Genomic DNA, 23,022 nt, shown 5'->3' with positions numbered 1-23,022 from the left:
CAATCTTACAGCGGCATCTCGGAATATTGTCTCGAATAGAGACGCTGTGATTACTTCCCAGACACGCCAGACCTGACATTCATTTTTTTTAAAAAGTGAATTTGAATGTACATTCATTTGCAAAAACATTTCAAAGTGTTCATTTAGGCAAAATAAATAAATAAATGCATCGTTTTTATTATATTCAGATCGTTCTTTTCTATGTACAGTACTGACTACAGTCCTTCAAACAAGCATCTAGTACGGTACATAGAAAACAACTATCTGAATATAATAAAAATGATGTATTGAAGTATTTATGTATTCATATAAACTTGAAATTATAAAATTGTAGGAAGGCACATTTGTCTCAAATTAAAAATAAAACACTAAAAACTAAAATAAATAAATGCCACAAGTGAATTTAAGCTCCACAACTGTAATGTACAGTAGTGATGCACGATATATCGGCCACCGTATAGCTAGTGGGTGTGCGCTGACGCTGAGCTTCACCGGGACTGGATTAACAGCGGAAACTGTGAAAACGTGAGTAAAACAAACAATTATCATTTTAAACTAAAGGTTGGAGTGGGTATAGTGTTCCTTACAACTTACCAAAGATCCAGTGATCGTGGATATCGATATTGAGCCAGGATTCGTGTTTCCTGACATTTATATGAGCCTGATTTCCACACCGGGGAAATACATAAAGCAAATGTGCCTGTGAACGCTTTATATAAATACAATATAGGTGTAAATCCATGTGATCATTTATATCAATGATATATATATCATCATATCATCCAGCCCTAAAACTTGTGTCATTTTTTGTCAGTGTTTACTTAAAAACATCCAATTATGCAGAATATATGATGGTAAATATTAAATTGATGAGTTGTCAATACAATATATAACAATACAATATATAGGGTATGATTTTACCCCATAATTCAGCATACTGACACAAAATCATAAACTGCAAATCCAGCTTTCTCTGCCTGGATCCAGTTGTTTCAATGATTTGCGGATTCATTTGCTTCTCTGTTCTAGCTTTCAGCAGTCTGTAAAAATATACCTCAGATTTCTTGTCAAATCTAGTTGTACAGTCGATCCCAAAGCTCTTTCCCGTTTTAAATGTGTTTTGTGTGTTTTTTGCGGCGTTCACGCTGAAAACCAATGATGCCACTCAGTGTTTCTGCCACTCAGTCACTCCGTCCGACGGTGACATCACACGCATAACCTCCATGTAAACCAATGGGAGTGTTTGTTCTGTTTAGGGATGCACAATATATCAGCCACCATATCAGTATCGGCCGATATATGTTAATTTTTAATGTTATCGTTATCTGCCCAATAAGAAAATTTGGCTGATATCTAAAAACCGATAAATAATGTATTACTTCCTTCAGCTGAGACGCTTCAGATGTGCACTGTTCAACATGATGGTTTTAAATTGCTTGAAATATGATCGGAATCACTTCGGGAAACACAGTTCAATGTGCAGCGCAAGTCTGTCATCTCGGCTACATAATATTATAATGAGAACATCATAATCGTGTGCTTGGGACGTGGCTTTTAACGGTAAGACTTGTTTTTGTAATCAGGCTCTTTCAGGGATGGAAATTAACTTTTTTGTCCACCGGCCACTGTTTGCAAAATCTACCAGCCACTCAATGTTTTTACCAGCCACTTTCTTGTTTTTAACCAACAATGTGTAACTGCATGTGAAAATTAATACTACAAGATCTACAATACTTAAGCAGTTTATTTAATCTCAAGTCTCAATGAAATACTGACATTTTCTCTTTCTTTCTTATACACACACCAGGCACGGCGTTATGGGTGCGTTAGTAGGCCACCCACCCACTTTTCAACAGGCCCACCCAAAAATTGTCTTAAAAAAAAACCTTTAATATATTCTAATTTTGTCAAGAACTATAAAAAAATCGTCATTACGCTCATAATTTGTGTTAAAATAGTCTAAATGTTTAGTTTTAAAATTTTAATTTTAATTTTTATGTCTATTTTGATGTTTCTGCGCAAATTCGGCAGACAGTAGGCTAGTTCGGGTTTGTTCCGATCAGAGCTCGTGAGTGGAGAGCGCATTTCTGAATATCCCGCTCCGCTCGCTCATTCCGCTTAGGGTCGCTCGCTCAACCCAGAATGGCCTGAGACTGGCTCGGAATATGGGCTGCCTCCGACTAAAGTTTTTTTTCCTAGTTGACTAGTAATTGTTCATTTAAGCCATTCGTGGACAAATCACCCCTGTATATTATTTTAATTATGCTACTTAAATAGGCTATTTAGCCTACACAGGATAATGAGCGTTATGACCGCATGCATAAAGCTTGCCACAAAGAACCGGTAAAAGTAATGATTATGAATGTGTCTAAAATAGCAAGGAGACATTTAATTATTTATTAATAAACTGGTGTTTTCGATGATGTTTCAAAGTTGACGATGCGTACTCGCCATGAACGCCAGAGAGAAATGCACATTTCATATGGATTTCATAATCAGAGAGTAGCCTATTTCTTTTGGTTTTGAATATTTTCGTTTAAAAGTAGACATTTCAAGCTTTCTATAATAGATAGCCTATATTTCTAAAATCTGTGAGGCACAAGCTGAGTTTCGGCGCCCTCCAGTTCACGTGCAATGCAAGTGATCGTGTCGGCGCCTTATTACATTGTCTGCTATATATTTGCTTCTTATTTATTAAATACGGGCAATTGGTTGATAAAGCATTGATCAAAATTAAGATACAATTTATACAAAACGAAAGTCTTTTAAAAAGAGTCTTTCTACAAAACAAAACTCGATGAAGTGGTCAAAATCATGTTTTACATGTCATGTCTCCAGACATATTTGCGCATCTCATGATGTATCATATCCTTCTCGACGACCAGCGCCGTTGCTAGGAGGGCGCCAGCGCCTCTGCCTCGCGAGTGGATGATAGTCAGTATATTAGTCAGTAATTTTTATTAGGTTAAACAGTGATTGAATAACGTTTTTAATTTAAGGCCCACCCACAATTGGTCCGGCCCATCCAAAACTGAAATCCTGGCGCCGTGCCTGACACACACAATCTTCTGAAGCGTGTTGACGACATACCGAGAACTTGTCTCGTCGTAAACTAACCAATTGCGGGACTCCCCATTGTCTGCTTTTCTCCATATCGTTCTTTAAAAAAACGTTTTTTGACCTTCACCTCTTTGTCCACTGGCTCCTCCTGAGATGTTTTCTCTGCAGACCTCTTAACGCCTGCGATGTAACGCCTCTAAAAGTGTCCGCCATCCGTGTGAAACAGTATGCCATTTTTATTTACCCGCCACGGTGGCCGGTAGGTGAAGCGAGTTTACCCACCACAACACAAAATCACCCGCATTTGGCTGGTGGCGGGTGCTAATTTCCATCCCTGGGCTCTTAAATAGTATATCAAAATTTTGACTTAGATGTATCGGCCAATATTAAGGGGTTTAAAATACAAAGAATTATCGGTTATCAGTATCGGACAAAATTTTCATATCGGTGCATCCCTAGTGAACAGCACGGAAAAATGCATATCCCTTTAGGGTTTGCATGAATGTTAAGTGTTAAAATGAAATACAAATTGTTGAATGCATTAAATGTAAAAAAAATAGAGTAAAATGAGTGTGCTCAATGAAATATCCAATATGTGCTAGTGGTGCAACGGATCATCATTGATCCGTGATCCGTTCGGATCAATATCTTCGGTTCGGCACACACGTGATCCGCGGATTAATTTATGGAAAAACAAAAGTTGTGCGCATGTTCAGTCCACACACAGCGTGGTCATGGCGAGCGAAGGACGCCCCGCGTCATTTAAATCCCCTGTATGGGAGCATTTTGGCTTCCCTGGAACACGCGTCTATTTCGCTTCAAACGCTCGCTTTATCATTATACGCGCGCGGCGCGTCCTATTCGCTTTGGACGCGCGAAAGGATTCAAACTGTTAAAGCATCGAACTAGACGCGAATTTGACTCTCTATTCGCGTATGGTGTGAACCATAGACTGTAAAAAAAACATGAACGCAGCAAAATGAACAGGCTGCGATGTATGCTGGAATGTGTGTGTGTGTGTGTGTGTGTGTGTGTCAGACAGAGAGAGAGAGAGGGAGAGAGGCACGGGCGCGATCGAACACACACACACACACACACACACGCTGTTTGAAAGCAAAAATTATCTCATCTTTTGGACATATTCATTATATTGCATTGGTTTTCATTTCTTGTCCTCAAACAGAGTAATCTGTTTATTTTGAAGTTACACATTGTACATTGATTAAAAAAGAAAATCAAATGTGTTTTTAATGGTAGTATAATTTTATACAGAAATAAATGATTTATAATTCAGATGAGAATAACGTTAAAGTTAATTAGAATTTTAAGGAAACAAATATATTGATCTGAAATATAGCAAATTAATTTTAAATTCATTCAGGTAGCCTACAATTACCAAACATATCTCAAGGTCTTTTGAATAAAGGGTGACAGTCTTTCATTATCAACTGTTGTTGTGGACTATATAGGCTACTGGAGAAGTATTTGTTCTCCATTTGAGTGAGATGTTTTTATGTGGCTAATTGAGCAAAGTGCTTCCATATATTTTATTATTATTAGTATTAGTTCAAGAATAAAATAAAAATATCGGATTGATATCGGTATCGGCAAATAGCCGATATGCTGCGGCATCGGTATCGTATCGGAAGTGAAAAGTGGTATCGAGACATCCGTAGAAACACATCAAGCATGGCCACGCATTTGAAGCGACATCACCCCGGTGTTTCGCTGACAGGAGTGAAAACGAAGGCTGCTCAACGTTGCACAATCAGACCGGGATAAAGCCATCACAAACGCTATCAGTGTGTTTATAGTCACGCTTCATGGAATGAACCCGTCGCGCACCCACTGTTGATTTTATATATTTTAATTTAATATTTTAAAAATGTTAATAAACAAAAAGACAAAACTTGTGTTTATTTGTCTTGTCTTTCTCTTTTTTTTTTTTTGCTGATCCGAAAAATGATCCGATCCGTGACTCTGATCCGAGAAACGATCCAAACCGTGAGTTTTTTGATCCGTTGCACCCCTAATATGTGCACAAAAAACAAACAAAAAAAAAGTATATATATATATATATATATATATATATATATATATATATATATATATGTCATCCTTACAAAATTCGATTTATGTTGCAATAATTGTGTGCATATAAATGTGGTTACACCCTCATTTTGTGAGCACAAAAAAAATAAAAAATAAAAATAATCCTTAGGAGTCTCTGCCTTCACAAATCCTGATTCACCCCCAGTTAACATAAGATCAAATCCATGGAATTAAAATTCAAATATGATTGTATGAGGGTTTTATGAATGATTTACAAGTTGAACATTTTTGGCACTCGTAAAAACTCTCAGTATGCCAATAATCAGACCAAACCTCTTAGTCCATTCTAGAACCTAGATAACCTTAACTAGAGTAAACTATACTTAACTAATTCACCCAGCCTAAAATATCTGCTGTGCTTCAAAAACAAATGTTACATGTTCCTAGATAAGCTCATCCAGTTTCAGCCGTGACTGGGTCTGAATGATAGCTTTAGTGCATGGGCGATTTATAACTAAACTACTCTACTAACGGTCAATGATGTTCACTCAAACACTCATCAGTCTCGCGAGACGTCAGGTACGGCCAGCTGTTGTCCTGGTGTTTGGGCTAACTAGACTCTAAATGGCAATATCAAGGCTAATCTGATTCTCAGGATGGAAATCAGAATCATTGCCCTTTTGCCAGCCACTGAAATCAATCACTGAAGACTGTGGAAATGGCCATCAAAATAACAACCAATCACATCCCTGAAATCCCAAGCTATTCAAGTTTACAAGGAAGCAGATGCACTGTAAAAAATATATATTTTCATTATTTGTAATCACAACTTTTTTATCTTTAGTCAAATCAACTTAGATAATTAATGTGGTTCAGATAACATAATATTTTGAGTTTTATCTCCTTCATTGCATTAACTCAATTGTTTAATTTCAATGAACTCAATATTTTTAAGGCAACCCAGTAACTTACTTTTTAAAGTTAAACCAACAATAATTGAGAGATTGGTAGAACGTGCGTCACATGAACTAGTCTCCTCTCTCTTGCTTGTTTACACCCAGATGAAATCGCTTGGCTTGAACGGGTGGTGGCAGACATCCAGACATTCAAACTTTCGTCCATTAATCCTGACGTGTTTTGCCAACAAAAGGATCAGATAACCTGCTGGTATCACATGTACGAGAGTTTGTCATGTGTGACTAACACAACTTAAGTCTGGGAGCATTGAAAAATTAACAAACTATCAAAAAAAGACTCTCTAGCGATTACTTGCATTTCACACTTAGCTTGAGTTCAGACTTCAGTCCATCTTGCAAAAGCTGCAGTCAGTGTCCCGTTTGTGGATTAGCCATACATCTCAATCAGAACTGCGCTGGTGTGGAGAAATTAAAGCTAGCTGTGCTGCATTAGGCATACAATAATACACCCAAATCTTTTCTGTGCTTGCATTGCATATCCTCGGAAACAAGAGTAACAGTGAAACCAGAGCAGGGTTTTCATAGCGTTGAACTCCTAGAGACTTGGCGAAGGAACACCACCAACAATACTGTGCACTGTATGGCTTAAAAACCACTGAGCCCTGGCATCCATACCAGTGCCATCAAATGCTTTCCCATTCTGTGATCCAGCTTGAGTACATTAATGCCAAAGTTTATGGGGTGTTTCATTAAATGTCTCTCACAGGAGAAGATCAATGCATCTGAAAGACATCTAAACGGCAAAAGCAATGCCAAATCACACTTAAAAGCATTTATGTATTTTAAGTCATGCATCGCACTTTTTGCAACATTACATTGATTGCACTGTATGCAATGGCAGATCCATATAGGAACGCACAGGGAATCTTTAGTGTAGACATTTTCAATCCACATATACTGTATATTACCCAGACACTTGATATAGCATGCATGGCAAACACATTTCTCGAGAATTTATTCGTGGCTTTAGCACTTCATTAATAGACATCATTAATACTTATGAATCCAAAAAAAGATATATATATATAAGCACGTGCATCAGATTAAAAAACACAACTTCTGATTGACTGACACAAACACAGTCAGGTTGACAGTTTAAGACGGATAAAGTATCTTTTTTTTTTTTTTTGGATTTTTTATGTTTTTAATTATTATCCAACGAACTTTAGTAGTAACGTTAGCTTATACAAAATGCACATATTGGCGGAAGTGGTATCTCACCTGCCGAGCTCTCTCCCGGGGATGACGTCATAGTGCTCGGTGAACGGCTCGCTCCTGATCGCGGTTCGGATCTCGCACAGAAGCCCGGACCGGTTCTGACCCGACTCACAGCGGACACGGCTCCTGGACTCGCTCGTTCGTGGACATTCAGGAATCATAATAACGGCTGCTGATATGTTTTATCGCTGTACTTATACCTGTGCTTTACCTGTCCACTTTATACAGTGAGCCGAATACTATCGCTTAATAACACAGTTCCTCTCGCTGAATTTAGACCGAACATGGAAACGTGTCTAAAATATCAACTGTTGATACTTTCATCTTCGGTTAAAAGTCCTCCTGAGTGAGTTTAATGTTCAGACGGTGATGAAAGGACAGCTTTCCTCTTCAACTCGCTCCTGCTTCTGTGTGTGTGTGTGTGTGTGAGTGAGTAACTGAAGTCAAGCTGCTTCTCGGACTCCAGTTGCCGGGGCAACGGCCGTGATTGACATGCCTTTCCCCCAATCACGATCAAGCACTTGCCGGTGGGCGGCAGGAGGTTCTCCTTGAATGACATTTGACCAATAAGAGACGACCAATTGATTAATTAATAAAATATCTCTTACAGTTATAAAAAGACTGACGTTGGGCTTATTGTGAGAGGATAATTAAATCGTTGAATGTTTATACAGGAAGCGACTGTAATCTGAATGTATACATTATTTATTCATCATACACATTTACCTAGTTAATGACGTAAAACGGGCTTTTACTCTTAAATCTAATCATGCATTTAAAAAAATATATTATTTTATTTTGTGGGGAGAGTTTAATTCAGACATTAAAACTTATTGTGGTGTCATTGCAAAAATGTGCACCTTATCTGATAATAAACACCCTATGTTTTATTATAAGATTTTGCTCTTATTCTGTGCGATTTAAAAAAGGCTCTGTGTTTTAAACACACACACACACACACACACACACACACACACACACACACACACACACACACACACACACACACACACACACACACACACACACACACACACACACACACACACACACACACTGAAGAGTGCTTGCTGACGGGATTCTTCCCAACACTGGAGCGAGTGAGGCCCTCTAGTGCTCGAACTGGAGTAGTTATGAATGCATTGTTTTGTAGCAACTCACCACAGAAGTGAACATAATCAGGCCAATGCATACAACATACAACAAAGTGATTGTTTATTGACATTTATGTACAACAATTTGGGGCAAAAGCAAAGTCTGTTCACCTCGAACAAACTGACATCAGGAAATTAGGCTGATATACAGTAATTAGTATTCATAAATATGTATATTTACATTTTCATTAACAATTGAAATAATTTTCATTGGGTTTTCATATGCAATTTCATGAATTTATATTGAACTTAAATACAAAAAGAATATAAAATACAAAACTGCCAACAAATAAAAAATGATAAAAATGCATCGTTATAACATCATCAACTGAGCATTGAACAACAGCAAACGGTCAGATAGTCATTTCATAATCTCTGTCAATAAGTAAAGATAGTATGCGTTTAATACACAGATTCAGTTTAAGTGGACATCCTTCTGTCAGGGGAACGGGTTCATAGTTCATGACAATAACTGCAATGATACACACGATCATAAAAGCCTGCATGCATTAAACGCTCCGGACGTGATGACTGTGGTTATCAGAGAGGCTGGGCTGCAAGTGTCCAACAAAAATGCAAATAAAAAAAAGCACCACTTAAGATATTGCATACATATTAATGATAATACAAAATCTGGTTATCTGGATCTTGTTGCCTGTAGTAATTTTATAAATATGACTCTAAGTCTGTTTGCATTTAGTTTTACAGTTACACTTATGAGGGACAAACCAGCTCATGTTTGTAGGACTTGTATGATATATAAATCACACATATGCATCATTAAGAAGAAGATTTTTGTTTTATTAATAAAGATAAACCTGCAATATACACAAGGTGGAGGTGGGGTTTTAATAAATTTGTCATAAATATATTCCAAGCATTTCAGAGAAATATAGTGAATGATCCAATGTTATTGTCAGTGTCATTATTATATGAAGAGATGTGTCTTTAAGAAGCATTATTCAAATTATTATAGAGTTATTTCTCTCGTCGCCGGAGTTTGACCATTTCTACTCATAAACAAAATCTTTTTTAATGACATCAACAGATTTTGAGGCATGTGATTAAAGGAGGCACACTATATCCTCATGTACCCTGCAGTGTGTGTGCAGTTTAGGGATTATAAGAAAGCAAATCATTTGCTGTGGTTTGGAGTTCAGCCGATGATATGAGCATTGGTCAGTGGCTGTGTTTGTTCGGATTGCACACTACTCATACTACCCATATTATTTATTTATGCAGCATCCATAACGACATACACACACACACACACATACAACACCCGTATGATGTTTTACATTGGCTGCAATGCACATTATATACCTAGAGCACACTGTGTGGAGTATTGTATCCCATAATGCAATGTGCCAGTGAATTGATCATTCTGACAAATTTTCATTTTCACACATTTAACTATATGATAACATGCTAAATTATTAAACATGCAGAGCGTTATGATGATGTGTGCCATAAGCATTGCATATTACTGCACTTCTGAAGTGCTATATGTTGCATATTGTGTAATGTTTCACACACTACGTTACCTTCATAAAATACTGACCGTGTGAAGTACAGTAAACAATGTGCATTATTTCATAAGCAATATGGGTTACGCTTTATTTTAAGGTGTCATTGTTACAGTGTAATTATATATTTAAGTACTGAGTAATATTAATTAAAAACATGTACTATTTACTATAGGGTTAGGGTAGGATTAGTTGCATGTAATTATGCATAATTTACTGTTATTACTATGGTAAGTACATGTAACATATGTAACAAGGACACTGTAAAATAAAGTGTTACAGCAATATGTTAGTATTCCATTTCAAACACAGCCAGACACTGAACATCCCAGTTCACCACATTTTAAGGGAATAGCCAATCAGAGAGGAGATGTCGGGGTGGGCGGGGCACAAACTAACGCTCAAACTAACTAAAACTAGTAAATGTTTTACTTATGTTAATTTTTTATCTCTGTCTTTTGTGTTTATTTAAAATGAGAGAAATCTGATATTATTTTAATCGTATATCTGTTAGTTAATAGTTGTCTAATGCTGATCTAACCGCAGAAACACTCGCGGGGTTTAAACCCCAGTTGCTCAGGCGGGGCATGTTGTCACACTGCGTTACAATGAGCCTCTAATAGAACTATGATATTCTACTCTATACTTTTATGAATTCTATTGAGAAACCAGAGAAAAGGTAAATAAAGACTGAGAGTCAATGTTCAGAAATTATTAATTATCATTATGTTTTGAAATATGCTGTAAAGCTGTTTGCTGTCAAACTGAATTTTTATTTTTATTTTTAATGATTAAAAAATGTATTTACATTAATTTTATATGAAAAGGTTAATTGTATTTTATTGACAAAATATTTTAGTTAGTCTTGTATATTTTTTGATAGATCATATAACATTTTAATTTGTCAGATGGTCATGTTACATTTCACTTCCATCCTTTCGGGGTAAATCAAGAAAAAAGTATATACTGTATTAATGAAACAAAACCACATAATTTTACTAGACGTGTGAAATTAATATGGGAAAAAATAACTGTAATGCTGTGCCCCGCTCTCCCCTGATAGCCGACAGAATGACGAGGAGGACGCGAGTGTGATTTCGCTACTGCATACATGTGTGGCTTTTGACCCCAAACTCCCGCAAATACAGAAAAGTACTACATATCTTGTATTTTAGTGCAGAAACATGCTATTTCAAGTCATTTAAAAACAAATGTCCAGATTTATTTACTTTAAAAATCTCTAAAAAGTCTCTTGTGGCTTGAGTTATTGAAAATAAATGTATTTACATTAATAAAAGAATCTATTCTCCATCAAGTCTCAGTCCTTCACTCCAGACCGAAGGTGCTGGTCTCCTCCACGGCCGTCAGGAGCTTCTCGTACAGCATCGTGTGCGATGGATACGGAGGCAGATCCAGACGGTTGAAGCATGTGTGAGCCCTGCAGGACACACAGATACAGGGGTCAAAGGTCAAGAGAGATCTCATCCTGGCCTCTGAGTTAATAGGCGACTGAATTTCTGACAAACGTTCCCCATCTCCGTCCCAGCAAAGCATGTGAAATTCTGTATGTGAGTGAGGCATCTGTGTCCTCTCCATCACACCGGCCTTGTTTAGCTTCGGCTGCCGACGCTGAACACACACAGTGACAAACTGCCAGCCGTTCTTCCCCTGACAGAGAAATATGAGCTGTGCTTTAGTGCTGACGGCGCCAGCTCTGATCCGCAGTCCTTCTGTGTGCCAGACCAACCGGGAGAAATGATTTTCAAGGTGAAACACTGGATGCAAATCAAGCCTGAGTGAGCTTTAGCACTCGGCCTTCAGGACGACACTGAAACACCTTACACTGAGGTTCAGAAGTTAACTAACAACGAGCAATACATTTGTTACAGTATTTAACCATCTTTGTTAATGTTAGTTAATATAAATACAGCTGTTCATTGTGTGTTCATGTTAGTTCACAGTGCATTAACTAATGTTAACAAATACAAACTTTGATTTTAATAATGTGTTGGTAAATGTTGAAATTAATATTAACTAAGATTAATAAATGCTGAAGAAGTATTATTCATTCTTAGTTCACGTTAACTAAGGTAGTTAACTAATGTTCACTAATGAACCTTATTGTAAAGTGTTACCGATGACACTTTTACATCTCGGTTATCTTTATTTACAAGTCTCGATAGTATGATAATGCTTAATGGGGGTTTCCTTCGCTGTTGTGATTGAACTGCACATGTTAGGTAAACGAAACATTAAGCTTATAGACGACCACACAAAGATCTGTTGGTTAAAGCACTAATTCCGTGATGGTGTCCTAAAAACATCAATTAAAGGGTTAGTTCACCTAAAAATGAAGATTCTGTCAGTAATTACTCGCCCTCATGTTGTTCAACCCCGTAAGACTTTCATTCATCTTCAGAACACAAATTAAGATATTTTTGATTAAATCTGAGAGCTGGATCACTCCTCCATATAGGCTTCTAGGTAATCGAGATCTGCCATCCCAGAAAAGTTGGTAAAGACATCATTAAAATAGTCAAAGTGACTACAGTGGCTCAATCTTAAGTTTATCAAGCGACGAGAATACTTTTTGTGTGCAAAAAAAAAAAAATAAATAACAACTTTATTCAACTCTTCATTTTCCTCCGTGTGTTTCTCTGAGTGAGTTCACGAGACGCATGCGCGAGAGCTGAGAAGATGACGCAGAAGGGTTTCGATGTTTAATACGGTTCTAAAGTGTGCATTTCCTAGATGTCCGAATCGTGAGAAACCAACGAGAAAACGTAAAAGTGCCTTACCAATGCCGCAAATCGAATGGCTTACCTTTCACACTTTCCCATCACATGATCGTGAGCGTCGTCTTCTCAGTTCTCGAGCACGCGTCTCGTGAACTCACTCAAATACACAAAGTATTCTCGTCGCTTGATAAACTTAAGGTTGAGCCACTGTAGTCACTTGGACAATTTTAACAATGTCTTTACTAACTTTTCTGGGCCGGCAGATGCAATTACCTAGCAGTCTATGAAGGAGTGAGACAGCTCTCAGATGGAATCAAAAATATAATTTTTTAAATATAAATTTGTGTTCCAAAGATGAACGAAAGTCTTTTCGAACGAAAGGCAGAATTTCATTTTTGGGGGAACTAACCCGTTAAGCTCTGTGCTTTTCATTTCACGTCTCTCATTTGTTTCTTTTCACATGAGAAAGAAGTACGACAGTCAAATATAAATGGAAATGTAAGGATTTAAAAGCACTCCTTCAATCAATTCTTGTTTTAAAATGAGAAATAATATTCTTTCCATGAAATGTAAGCTATGAGGAATGTAATGGCAAAAATCCTTTGGTTTTTAATATTCCGCCCAGGTCTCTGAGATCCTGAGCCTTTCTGTGTAGCATCTCTAATAAAACACATATGCTAGTCGTCTAAATGGTAATGTGCTCTGAAAAGTTGACAAAACAAACTTTTAGCAAAATATGCACATTTTAAAATCTTCTCAACAGACCAATAATATTAAAAACATCATCTTTAAAGAGGCATATAAACATTTTTGTATCTGGAATGAGAACATCTCATTCTAAAGGTTAGGATTATGATTTTTCGGTAGTACTACAGAACACTGTGAATGTATATTAGATCCATTTGTTGTTTGCTGTTAGGTTTTTAGCATTTGGACCCAGAAATGGAGACAAGTTTCATGTCAGACTTAACAATTGGTTAGGAACAGGGTTTGAAATTTACTTTTTCACTCGCCGGCCATTCAGAACTTCTACTAGCCCCCCCAAAAAAGAAAGAAATGACCCAAATTAACTATGTCATATATATATTAAAATTTGGTTTTCATACATTCATTTCTTATTCAAACATCATCCAGCATCTCCTCTCTTTTTATTAAGAAAATAAAAAAAAATGTAGGATGTTGGAAAATAACAATGTATTTTCTGTTATCCAAATGCTTTTTAATCTTCGCTATTGCTTCAATGCAAATGAACAAGCACGCCGTTATTTGTTGTGTAGTGACGTTCATGTTCAGGTAAGCCAGATATGAGCAGATTCTGTGCAATACACTGTATTTAATATATCATGATGATTAACGAGTATTTTTTTTGTGCAGATTTGTCTTACACAAACTTCGCCAGCAAAGTGTCTAAACATAATAAGTAACACGCCAAATTGGCCAGTGATTTACAGCGTTTCCCGCCACAGGTGTTAATTTCAAACCCTGGTTATGTAGTATCTCATGCCGTGTATACCTTGGCAGAGAGGTTATCTTTCCCCACTTCTCGATGCAGAAGCGCCTCAGGCCGTTGCTCCCCCTCAGCGCTGCGAATCCCTCATAGGGGACACTGGACGTGCCCGTCACGAACTGGAGCAAACGCAGCCTCTGCTCATTATTGAAGCGCTCCACCGCGGCCCAGAACCAGCGCATCACAATGTGTCCATCATGGTAACCTGGAGGTTCACAGAGATACCAGTAAAGTTTAAGGTGATGTGTGTAGTTTATGTGACACTAGTGGCACCTAGAAGAATTGCATAAATAATGCCACATTTTCAAACCACTTTGCAAATGGCCCTTTATGGCCCAGGTGCATGATGATGTTGTACTGAGGTAGAATGTTATTGCAGCGTGTTTCATCCCAATGCCCCGTTCACTTTGACATGTTCATGACCTGTTTAATCTTTGAATGTCTAAATGCAATTAATTTTGGCTTGCACTTCTGTAACCAACGCTGAATGTCTTTTCACATGTAACGCGTCAGTCATGGTCCCCCACTAAGTAAACATCCTCTGGCCCCGCCTGCTACAGTAGCCACGCCCCAATCTCTCATCTTACTACAGTAGCCACGCCCCAATCTCTCATCTTACTACAGTAGCCACGCCCCAATCTCTCATCTTACTACAGTAGCCACGCCCCAATCTCTCATCTTGCTACAGTAGCCACGCCCCAATCTCTCAGCTTGCTACAGTAGCCACACCCCAATCTCTCAGCTTGCTATAGTAGCCACTCCCCAATCTCTCAGCTTGCTACAGTAGCCACACCCCAATCTCTCAGCTTGCTATAGTAGCCACTCCCCAATCTCTAAACCTGCTACAGTAGCCACGCCCCAATCACTCAGCTTGCTACAGTAGCCACTCCCCAATCTCTGTCTGCTACAGTAGCCACACCCCAATCTCTCAGCTTGCTATAGTAGCCACTCCCCAATCTCTAAACCTGCTACAGTAGCCACGCCCCAATCACTCAGCTTGCTACAGTAGCCACTCCCCAATCTCTGTCTGCTACAGTAGCCACACCCCAATCTCTCAGCTTGCTATAGTAGCCACTCCCCAATCTCTAAACCTGCTACAGTAGCCACGCCCCAATCACTCAGCTTGTAACAGTAGCCACTCCCCAATCTCTGTCTGCTACAGTAGCCACGTCCCAATCCCCCAGCTTGCTACAGTAGCCACTCCCCAATCTCTAAACCTGCTACAGTAGCCACGCCCCAATCACTCAGCTTGCTACAGTAGCCACTCCCCAATCTCTGTCTGCTACAGTAGTTACGTCCCAATCCCCCAGCTTGCTACAGTAGTCACTCCCCAATCACTCAGCTTGCTACAGTAACCACACCCCAATCTCTGTCTGCTAGAGTAGCCACTCCCCAATCACTCAGCTTGCTACAGTAGCCACTCCCCAATCACTCAGCTTGCTACAGTAGCCACTCCCCAATCACTCAGCTTGCTACAGTAGCCACTCCCCAATCACTCAGCTTGCTACAGTAACCACACCCCAATCTCTGTCTGCTACAGTAGCCACTCCCCAATCACTCAGCTTGCTACAGTAACCACACCCCAATCTCTGTCTGCTAGAGTAGCCACTCCCCAATCACTCAGCTTGCTACAGTAGCCACTCCCCAATCACTCAGCTTGCTACAGTAGCCACTCCCCAATCACTCAGCTTGCTACAGTAGCCACTCCCCAATCACTCAGCTTGCTACAGTAACCACACCCCAATCTCTGTCTGCTACAGTAGCCACTCCCCAATCACTCAGCTTGCTACAGTAGCCACTCCCCAATCACTCAGCTTGCTACAGTAGCCACTCCCCAATCACTCAGCTTGCTACAGTAGTCACTCCCCAATCACTCAGCTTGCTACAGTAACCACACCCCAATCTCTGTCTGCTACAGTAGCCACTCCCCAATCACTCAGCTTGCTACAGTAGCCACTCCCCAATCACTCAGCTTGCTACAGTAGCCACTCCCCAATCACTCAGCTTGCTACAGTAGCCACTCCCCAATCACTCAGCTTGCTACAGTAGCCACTCCCCAATCTCTAAACCTGCTACAGTAGCCACGCCCCAATCACTCAGCTTGCTACAGTAGCCACTCCCCAATCTCTGTCTGCTACAGTAGTTACGTCCCAATCCCCCAGCTTGCTACAGTAGTCACTCCCCAATCACTCAGCTTGCTACAGTAACCACACCCCAATCTCTGTCTGCTAGAGTAGCCACTCCCCAATCACTCAGCTTGCTACAGTAGCCACTCCCCAATCACTCAGCTTGCTACAGTAGCCACTCCCCAATCACTCAGCTTGCTACAGTAGCCACTCCCCAATCACTCAGCTTGCTACAGTAGCCACTCCCCAATCACTCAGCTTGCTACAGTAGCCACTCCCCAATCACTCAGCTTGCTACAGTAGCCACTCCCCAATCACTCAGCTTGCTACAGTAGCCACTCCCCAATCACTCAGCTTGCTACAGTAGCCACGCCCCAATCACTCAGCTTGCTACAGTAGCCACTCCCCAATCACTCAGCTTGCTACAGTAGCCACTCCCCAATCACTCAGCTTGCTACAGTAGCCACTCCCCAATCACTCAGCTTGCTACAGTAGCCACTCCCCAATCACTCAGCTTGCTACAGTAGCCACTCCCCAATCACTCAGCTTGCTACAGTAGCCACGCCCCAATCTCTCAGCTTGCTACAGTAGCCACTCTAGAGCCCTGCACGGGCCTCAAATCTAGGCCCGAGCCCGGCCCTGGCCCGAGACGCTCAGGCCCTAGCCCGACCCGTGTCCGACAGCTCATTAGAATTATCAGCCCGAGTCCGACCCGAGCCCGTATTTTTTTTTTTTTTTTTTTTACATCGGCAGACTGCCATTAAAATATGTCTGTTTTGTTAGTTATGTTTCTTTTCTTTTCATTTCATTTCTTTATTAAGCTAATTTAGACAAATGTTTGAAGCATTTAAAAAAAAAAGACGGCCAAGCAAGCCGAGCCAACAGCGAGTAAAACATGTTTGATCAATTTAGCCTCTCAAATCAACGCTAATACTTTACTTAGCTACAATAAAATCCATAGACATAAAACACTTCAAGCATATCACACAGACAGTTAGTTTAATGTTTATTTATTAAACCACAGTGAGTAATTTTTTTTTTAAATACTGGCTGCTCGCAACAGCGCTCGCAAACGAAATGAGCAATAGTCAATCTAAACAAATTAAATTAAATGAATCAAAAACAAACTTGCAGGTTATCTTACCTCAAAAATGCACCACAGAACATGGCCATTCTTTTTTCCAGTAGTTTCCAACAGTTAAACGAAAATAAAGTCCAATCGAACGAAAAACGAAAAACATTAGTAGTTTCCAACAGTTAAACGAAAATAAAGTCCAATCAAACGAAAAGTTAGAACAGTCTTTTACAGAGCATCGCGGAGAAAAAGAATAGCATCCACAGTGGAAGATTTTAACCCAGTCCTCTCTTCTATCACTTGCGATTTTTCTCTTAATATTCTCCATTATTTGCACATGAGGTGAATCGTCGGTTCCGCTGACGGGAAACCTTCTGTGTGTGTGTGTGTGCGTGCGACTGTCATGTCAATCATATGTCAGTGTGATTATAAGATTATGAAAGTTATGAGGTTATTAAATGTCTTTCTATGTTTGTTTTTCTATCGTTGACGTCAACTTCTCATATATTTTTTTATTAATGTCTAAAAATATAAAAAGAAGGATAACTCAAAAAAGGCCCGAGGCCCGGCCCGCATGTGAACTATGACGTGAAAATTGGCCCGAATGCCCTAGTGGCATAAAAAAGTCGGGGCCCGTCGGGCTCGGGCTGAAATGCAGGGCTCTAAGCCACTCCCCAATCTCTCAGCTTACTACAGTAGCCACTCCCCAATCTCTCAGCTTACTACAGTAGCCACTCCCCAATCTCTCAGCTTACTACAGTAGCCACGCCCCAATCTCTCAGCTTACTACAGTAGCCACGCCCCAATCTCTCAGCTTACTACAGTAGCCACTCCCCAATCTCTCAGCTTACTACAGTAGCCACTCCCCAATCTCTCAGCTTACTACAGTAGCCACTCCCCAATCTCTCAGCTTACTACAGTAGCCACGCCCCAATCTCTCAGCTTACTACAGTAGCCACGCCCCAATCTCTCAGCTTACTACAGTAGCCATTCCCCAATCTCTAAACCTGCTACAGTAGCCACGCCCCGAACTCTGTCTGCTACAGTAGCCACGCCCCAAACTCTCATTATTGGTTGAGCTGAAAAGAGATAGACAGATCTGAGCGGAGGGCTCTCAATGCCTGGAGGGCTCAATGTTTACACTTTTGGGGTGAGATACTAATAGTAGTCAATGAACAATAAACTGGGTTAAGATAATTTATTTAACATAAAAAAAAATCTTGCATACTTCACATTTAAAGACCAATATGTGGATGTCCAGTGCACTATAAAGCTTTGTCCAAAATCTAGTAGTAAGCTGTCTACTGTGGGAAGCGATTTCGGACACAGCCCTGAAGACCTTAATTAGCTGGTAACAGTCTTTTTAGTTAGGGCTGGAGATAAACTCCAGCAGTGGCCCTTCAGGAGCAGGACTGGACACCCCTGCAATGGAGTATAATTTTAGCATGTTACTAAGCTAACAATGGCACTCTAAAAAGCATTATTATAAATAGTACACGCAAATATTGGGTAAAGTAGTCGTTTTGTTATCCTTCCCAATAGCGAATATAGTCAAGACAATTTCGTCTTTACTGACCTTGTCATAATACATTCTGTGAACCATTAAGGAAACTAACTCAGAGTTTGGTTGAAACAATCTCACTTAAATTATGTAAAGTATAAGAAGAAAAGAGAATGTGTCCTACTTAAAGAGGCCCTTCAAGGGTCTCTATCTGAATGTGCATAGGCTGTGCAGGAAAAGTCAACAGAAGACTCCAGAGCTTCAAGTGAGGTCATCTCGACACTGTGAAACCACAACACCGCAGGGTTATATGAAATTCTACAGGGCTCACCCGTTATGCTTTCAATGTCAACAGCTCCGTTCTAAGTAATGAACTGCAATCTAAACAGATGGGATACTTGTTTTGGCATTTGCGGTGGGGTAAAATACTATTGACCCTCCATAGTAATTCACAGCAGAGGACCTAAAAGAAAAGTGAAACCACTTCACATGAAACAAATGATAAGCCTGAGCAATCAAGCGTCTAATCACTAATGAAGACCATGTGAAAATTGTCTCCAGTATTTAATGATTTATGGATAGTTTTGAGCATTTCTGGAGCTATATTGACAATATTACCTACTGTTGACAGAGTAGTTCCCATGTCATTTTGTGAATTTTTAAAGACATAGGGCCCTATCTTGCACCCAGCACAATTGACTTTGTACAGCGACGCATGTGTCATTCCTATTTTGCACCCGACGCACAGCGGACTTTTCCCTCCACAGACGCACGTCAGTAAACTAGGGAATGAACTTGTGCTCCCGGGGGCGGTTCAGGGAAAAGAGGAGGCGTGTTCCGGCGCAAACGTTCCCTGGTGCTATTTTGCAGTTTCAGAAAACAGTTCCGCCACTGACCAGGAGAAACCTCGTCTAAAGTCAGTGGCGTGTTGCACATGTTATTCATATGCTATTTTGAGGGCGCATGCTAGGCCATAATGTAGCGTGAGCACAACGCACACACACTTTGCTTCTCTCATCTATCTACACAGAAGCAGCAGTTTTCATTTTTGCAAATCATACATTATTAAAAGGAACAATAGTAACACACGAGGGAAATCATTGTTGTGTCCATTAAGATGTGAAAAAATATGCATAAATCTAGCTTACACATTTACCCAAATAATTATACGCCTGTTTAACCGAAGCTAATCTGGGTGTGTTTCTCCATCCCCAAAGTCACTTCTCTGTGTTTTACGGCCCTGACGAGAGCGTCGGTCTCCTCGGCTGTGATCCACTCCTGGCAAATCCGCCGTTATAATAGCAATCCGCCATGGACAAGCGCGCCTGCTCTTAAAGGGAATGTGAGATCTCGCTCTGATTGGTTTATTTCACGTTACGCCCAAACCACACCTATGAGTAATGAAGCGACTTCAGACCAACACATTTTAGATTTGCGTCGGGCGCAAGAGTCATTTATCCCGCCGGTATAATAGCAACAGCGCCCGAGACCCGCCCACAAAGTTACTTGCGTTTCGCGCTTGATACTTGTGTTTCAGATCGTTAAAATAGGGCCCATAGTAGGAATCTGCTCACCTCCTCTATATTCTGTGTTGGATCGCCAGTCGTTCAAATCGATCTCAGCCGTTCCTGCAATGACCAACTCCATCTCCCGAGCATCGAACACTGAAACCAGACGGGAGTCTACGACCTGCATCGTTAAAAGGTACATCTGACATTCAAATATCTGAATCTGATTAGTAAATACTCGTTTCACCAAACCTTTGTGTAGACTGGCTACTATTCAAGCTGACGTACCTCATAGAAACCTCTTACAAGGGCTTCGGTCTGCTGCATAACCCCCCTCTCCACCCTCCATCTTGCCATTCGCTCAATGTATTCCTTCTTGTTCTTCTCTGTCACTTGGATACTGGAGCCGCCCGACTTCAGTTCCCTCTCCGTCACCTGTCAAACAACGTAAAGAGTTTGAAGAGTTGGGACAAACCTTTGTTGCAGCAGAAATAATGTCTATAATTCAAAGTATTAGAGACATTGCAGGTTAAAAAGCACTGATGCACCCTCAGTCACCTTTTTGTTCTAAAGGTGAAGTGTGTCATTCTGTAATGTTAAAACATTTATCCCAGATTAATATAAGTAACCATAAGTAAGCCAGGGTTGTCCAAACATGCTCCAAGAGGGCCAATGTCCTGCAGTTTAGCTCCAACTTGCCTAAACACTGGACGTTTCTAGTGAATCTTGATTAGCTGGTTCAGATGAGTTTAATTAGGGTTAGAGCTAAACTCTGGAGGACAGTGAAGGAGCAAGAATGGACACCCCCCTGAAGTACTGAGCAGATCAACTTGAAGTAACAACTACCGAAGAGCATAAACCTGTGTTTCTGGTCCTGGAGCCCCCACTGGGATTGAAAAACACTAGTGTAAACACGTGGTTTGGTTTGTTTTGGTGACCCCGACGTGCCATCCTTTACACCTTTAGTACAACTGGTGACCAGGTTTGGTTTGCGGTAAGTAATGGAGATGCCTGAGAGCGAGACTCAAATCTCAAGTTTCTTCAGTACTGATCAGTGATCATTATCATTTATACACATGAAAAACCTTCAATGTGCTTTAAAAACAGACTGAATTATCCAGCACCTGTCCAAAGACCTCCTCGTTGACGGTAAACGTTAGATCCAGGATGTCAGTGATGTCGTTGTCCTTCATCCATTGTAAGCTCTGGTGGAACTCCTCATCCAGGAATTCCAAATCACTCAAATCTGTCACTCTATGGACCATATAACACATACATCCAATCAAACGTCATCATTCTAAACTCTGCTGAAAGTGAACCCCGGGTATTAAGACTTGTATGGCTTAATCTAATGTAAATGATGTCTCTTATTGAAATATATAGTAGAAAACCCAGGAAAGATTAACGTTATTTAACCCTTGTGTTATGTTGGAATTCTGTGCACTCCCCGTATGGTTAGGGTCAAATTGACCCTAATTGGATTCAATACAATTCCTCAAAAATCACACTATGAAAAACAACAAAGATTCAGGTACAAACTGTAAACTTTTAATATCAACATTTGTGAAATATTTAAAAAAATAAATATCTGAAGATATGATTTAATGAAAATGTTTTTTAACCATTTTTTAAAACTGTTGTTTTGACAAAATTTGAAAAAAAAAATAAACAGTATGCTGACTTGTTTCGCATATAAATTATTTTTTTTTTTTTTTTTTTTTTTTGCTTAGAACATCATAACTGAACAATTAATCAATTAATCTGAGCACATTTTTCCTGCTGTCTATGTCGAAGTCTCAAGATATTTCAGATATCTTGAATATATAAATGAGAGCTTATTTTACTATCTGTGTCTGACAAAGATTTTCATTTGTAATTTGCAATTAATTCTGAACACCATGATTTAGCTTTTTCAAGTGTGTTTGGTTTGGGTTAGAGCACTTTTAGATACACTTACACTTTAGAACTGGAGTTGATGCCCTGACATACATAAAATAAATGTTTTTATTTTGTGTCTGTACAGTTGCTTTTGAATAGCTGCCTATGATGGTCAAATTGACCTGCGAACATCACAAACGTAATTTTAAACGTAATCACAAAATAGTAATTTTGTTTGTATATGTCAAAAAAAAAACACCAGCATGTTGAAACTTTGCATGCATGTTCATGATGATAAATGTGAAAAAGTCACAAAATATCAAAAAAAAAAAAGGTTTAATATTATTTCAGGTAGCTTGAAAAAATAAATGATAGGTAATTTTTACCATCTGTGGCTGACAAAATATTTTTCTGCATTGAAATAAGTGTGGAAAACCTCATTTTTTAGCTTCATAAGGTAGTAAAAAAAATAATAACAAAATATAACCAAGAAATTGTATTATTTTGGGTTCGTACAGTTGCCTTAGAGCGTTAAAATATGCCGGTCAAATTGACCCGCAACATAACACAAGGGTTAAAAAAATCCATCGTTTTGTATAAATTTTGGACAATGGGGGGTGCCATTTTTGGTACGCAATGCATTCTGGGTCGATGACGTCAAATGGTTTCACTCGGTGAGCTACTGGCGCTACCTGTTGCTAT

The 23,022-nt window shown here is 39.5% G+C and overlaps 2 protein-coding genes across 2 annotated transcripts in view; both read right to left on the bottom strand.

Annotated features, from left to right (window-relative positions):
- stk17a (serine/threonine kinase 17a) overlaps positions 1-7,830 on the bottom strand; it is a 65,621-nt gene extending 57,791 nt beyond the window's left edge. The window contains exon 1 of the mRNA XM_081352090.1: positions 7,311-7,830. Within this exon, the coding sequence (XP_081208216.1) occupies positions 7,311-7,468 (158 nt within the window). The 5' untranslated portion in view covers positions 7,469-7,830. The remainder of the gene's footprint in view (positions 1-7,310) is intronic.
- Positions 7,831-8,512: 682 nt separating this feature from the next.
- Positions 8,513-23,022, bottom strand: part of hecw1a (HECT, C2 and WW domain containing E3 ubiquitin protein ligase 1a) — a gene marked incomplete at its 5' end in the record, with an annotated part of 69,631 nt that continues 55,121 nt past the window's right edge. Inside the window, 5 exons of the mRNA XM_081352120.1 lie at positions 8,513-11,425; positions 14,239-14,437; positions 20,509-20,623; positions 20,731-20,877; positions 21,567-21,696. Of these exons, the coding sequence (XP_081208246.1) occupies positions 11,314-11,425; positions 14,239-14,437; positions 20,509-20,623; positions 20,731-20,877; positions 21,567-21,696 (703 nt within the window). The 3' untranslated portion in view covers positions 8,513-11,313. The remainder of the gene's footprint in view (positions 11,426-14,238; positions 14,438-20,508; positions 20,624-20,730; positions 20,878-21,566; positions 21,697-23,022) is intronic.

Source organism: Scardinius erythrophthalmus (assembly GCF_964197995.2).
Source record: "Scardinius erythrophthalmus genome assembly, chromosome: 22".
Classification (NCBI taxonomy): domain Eukaryota; kingdom Metazoa; phylum Chordata; class Actinopteri; order Cypriniformes; family Leuciscidae; genus Scardinius; species Scardinius erythrophthalmus.
Note: the sequence above shows the minus strand (reverse complement) of the source record. Positions and strands in the feature narration are given on the sequence as shown.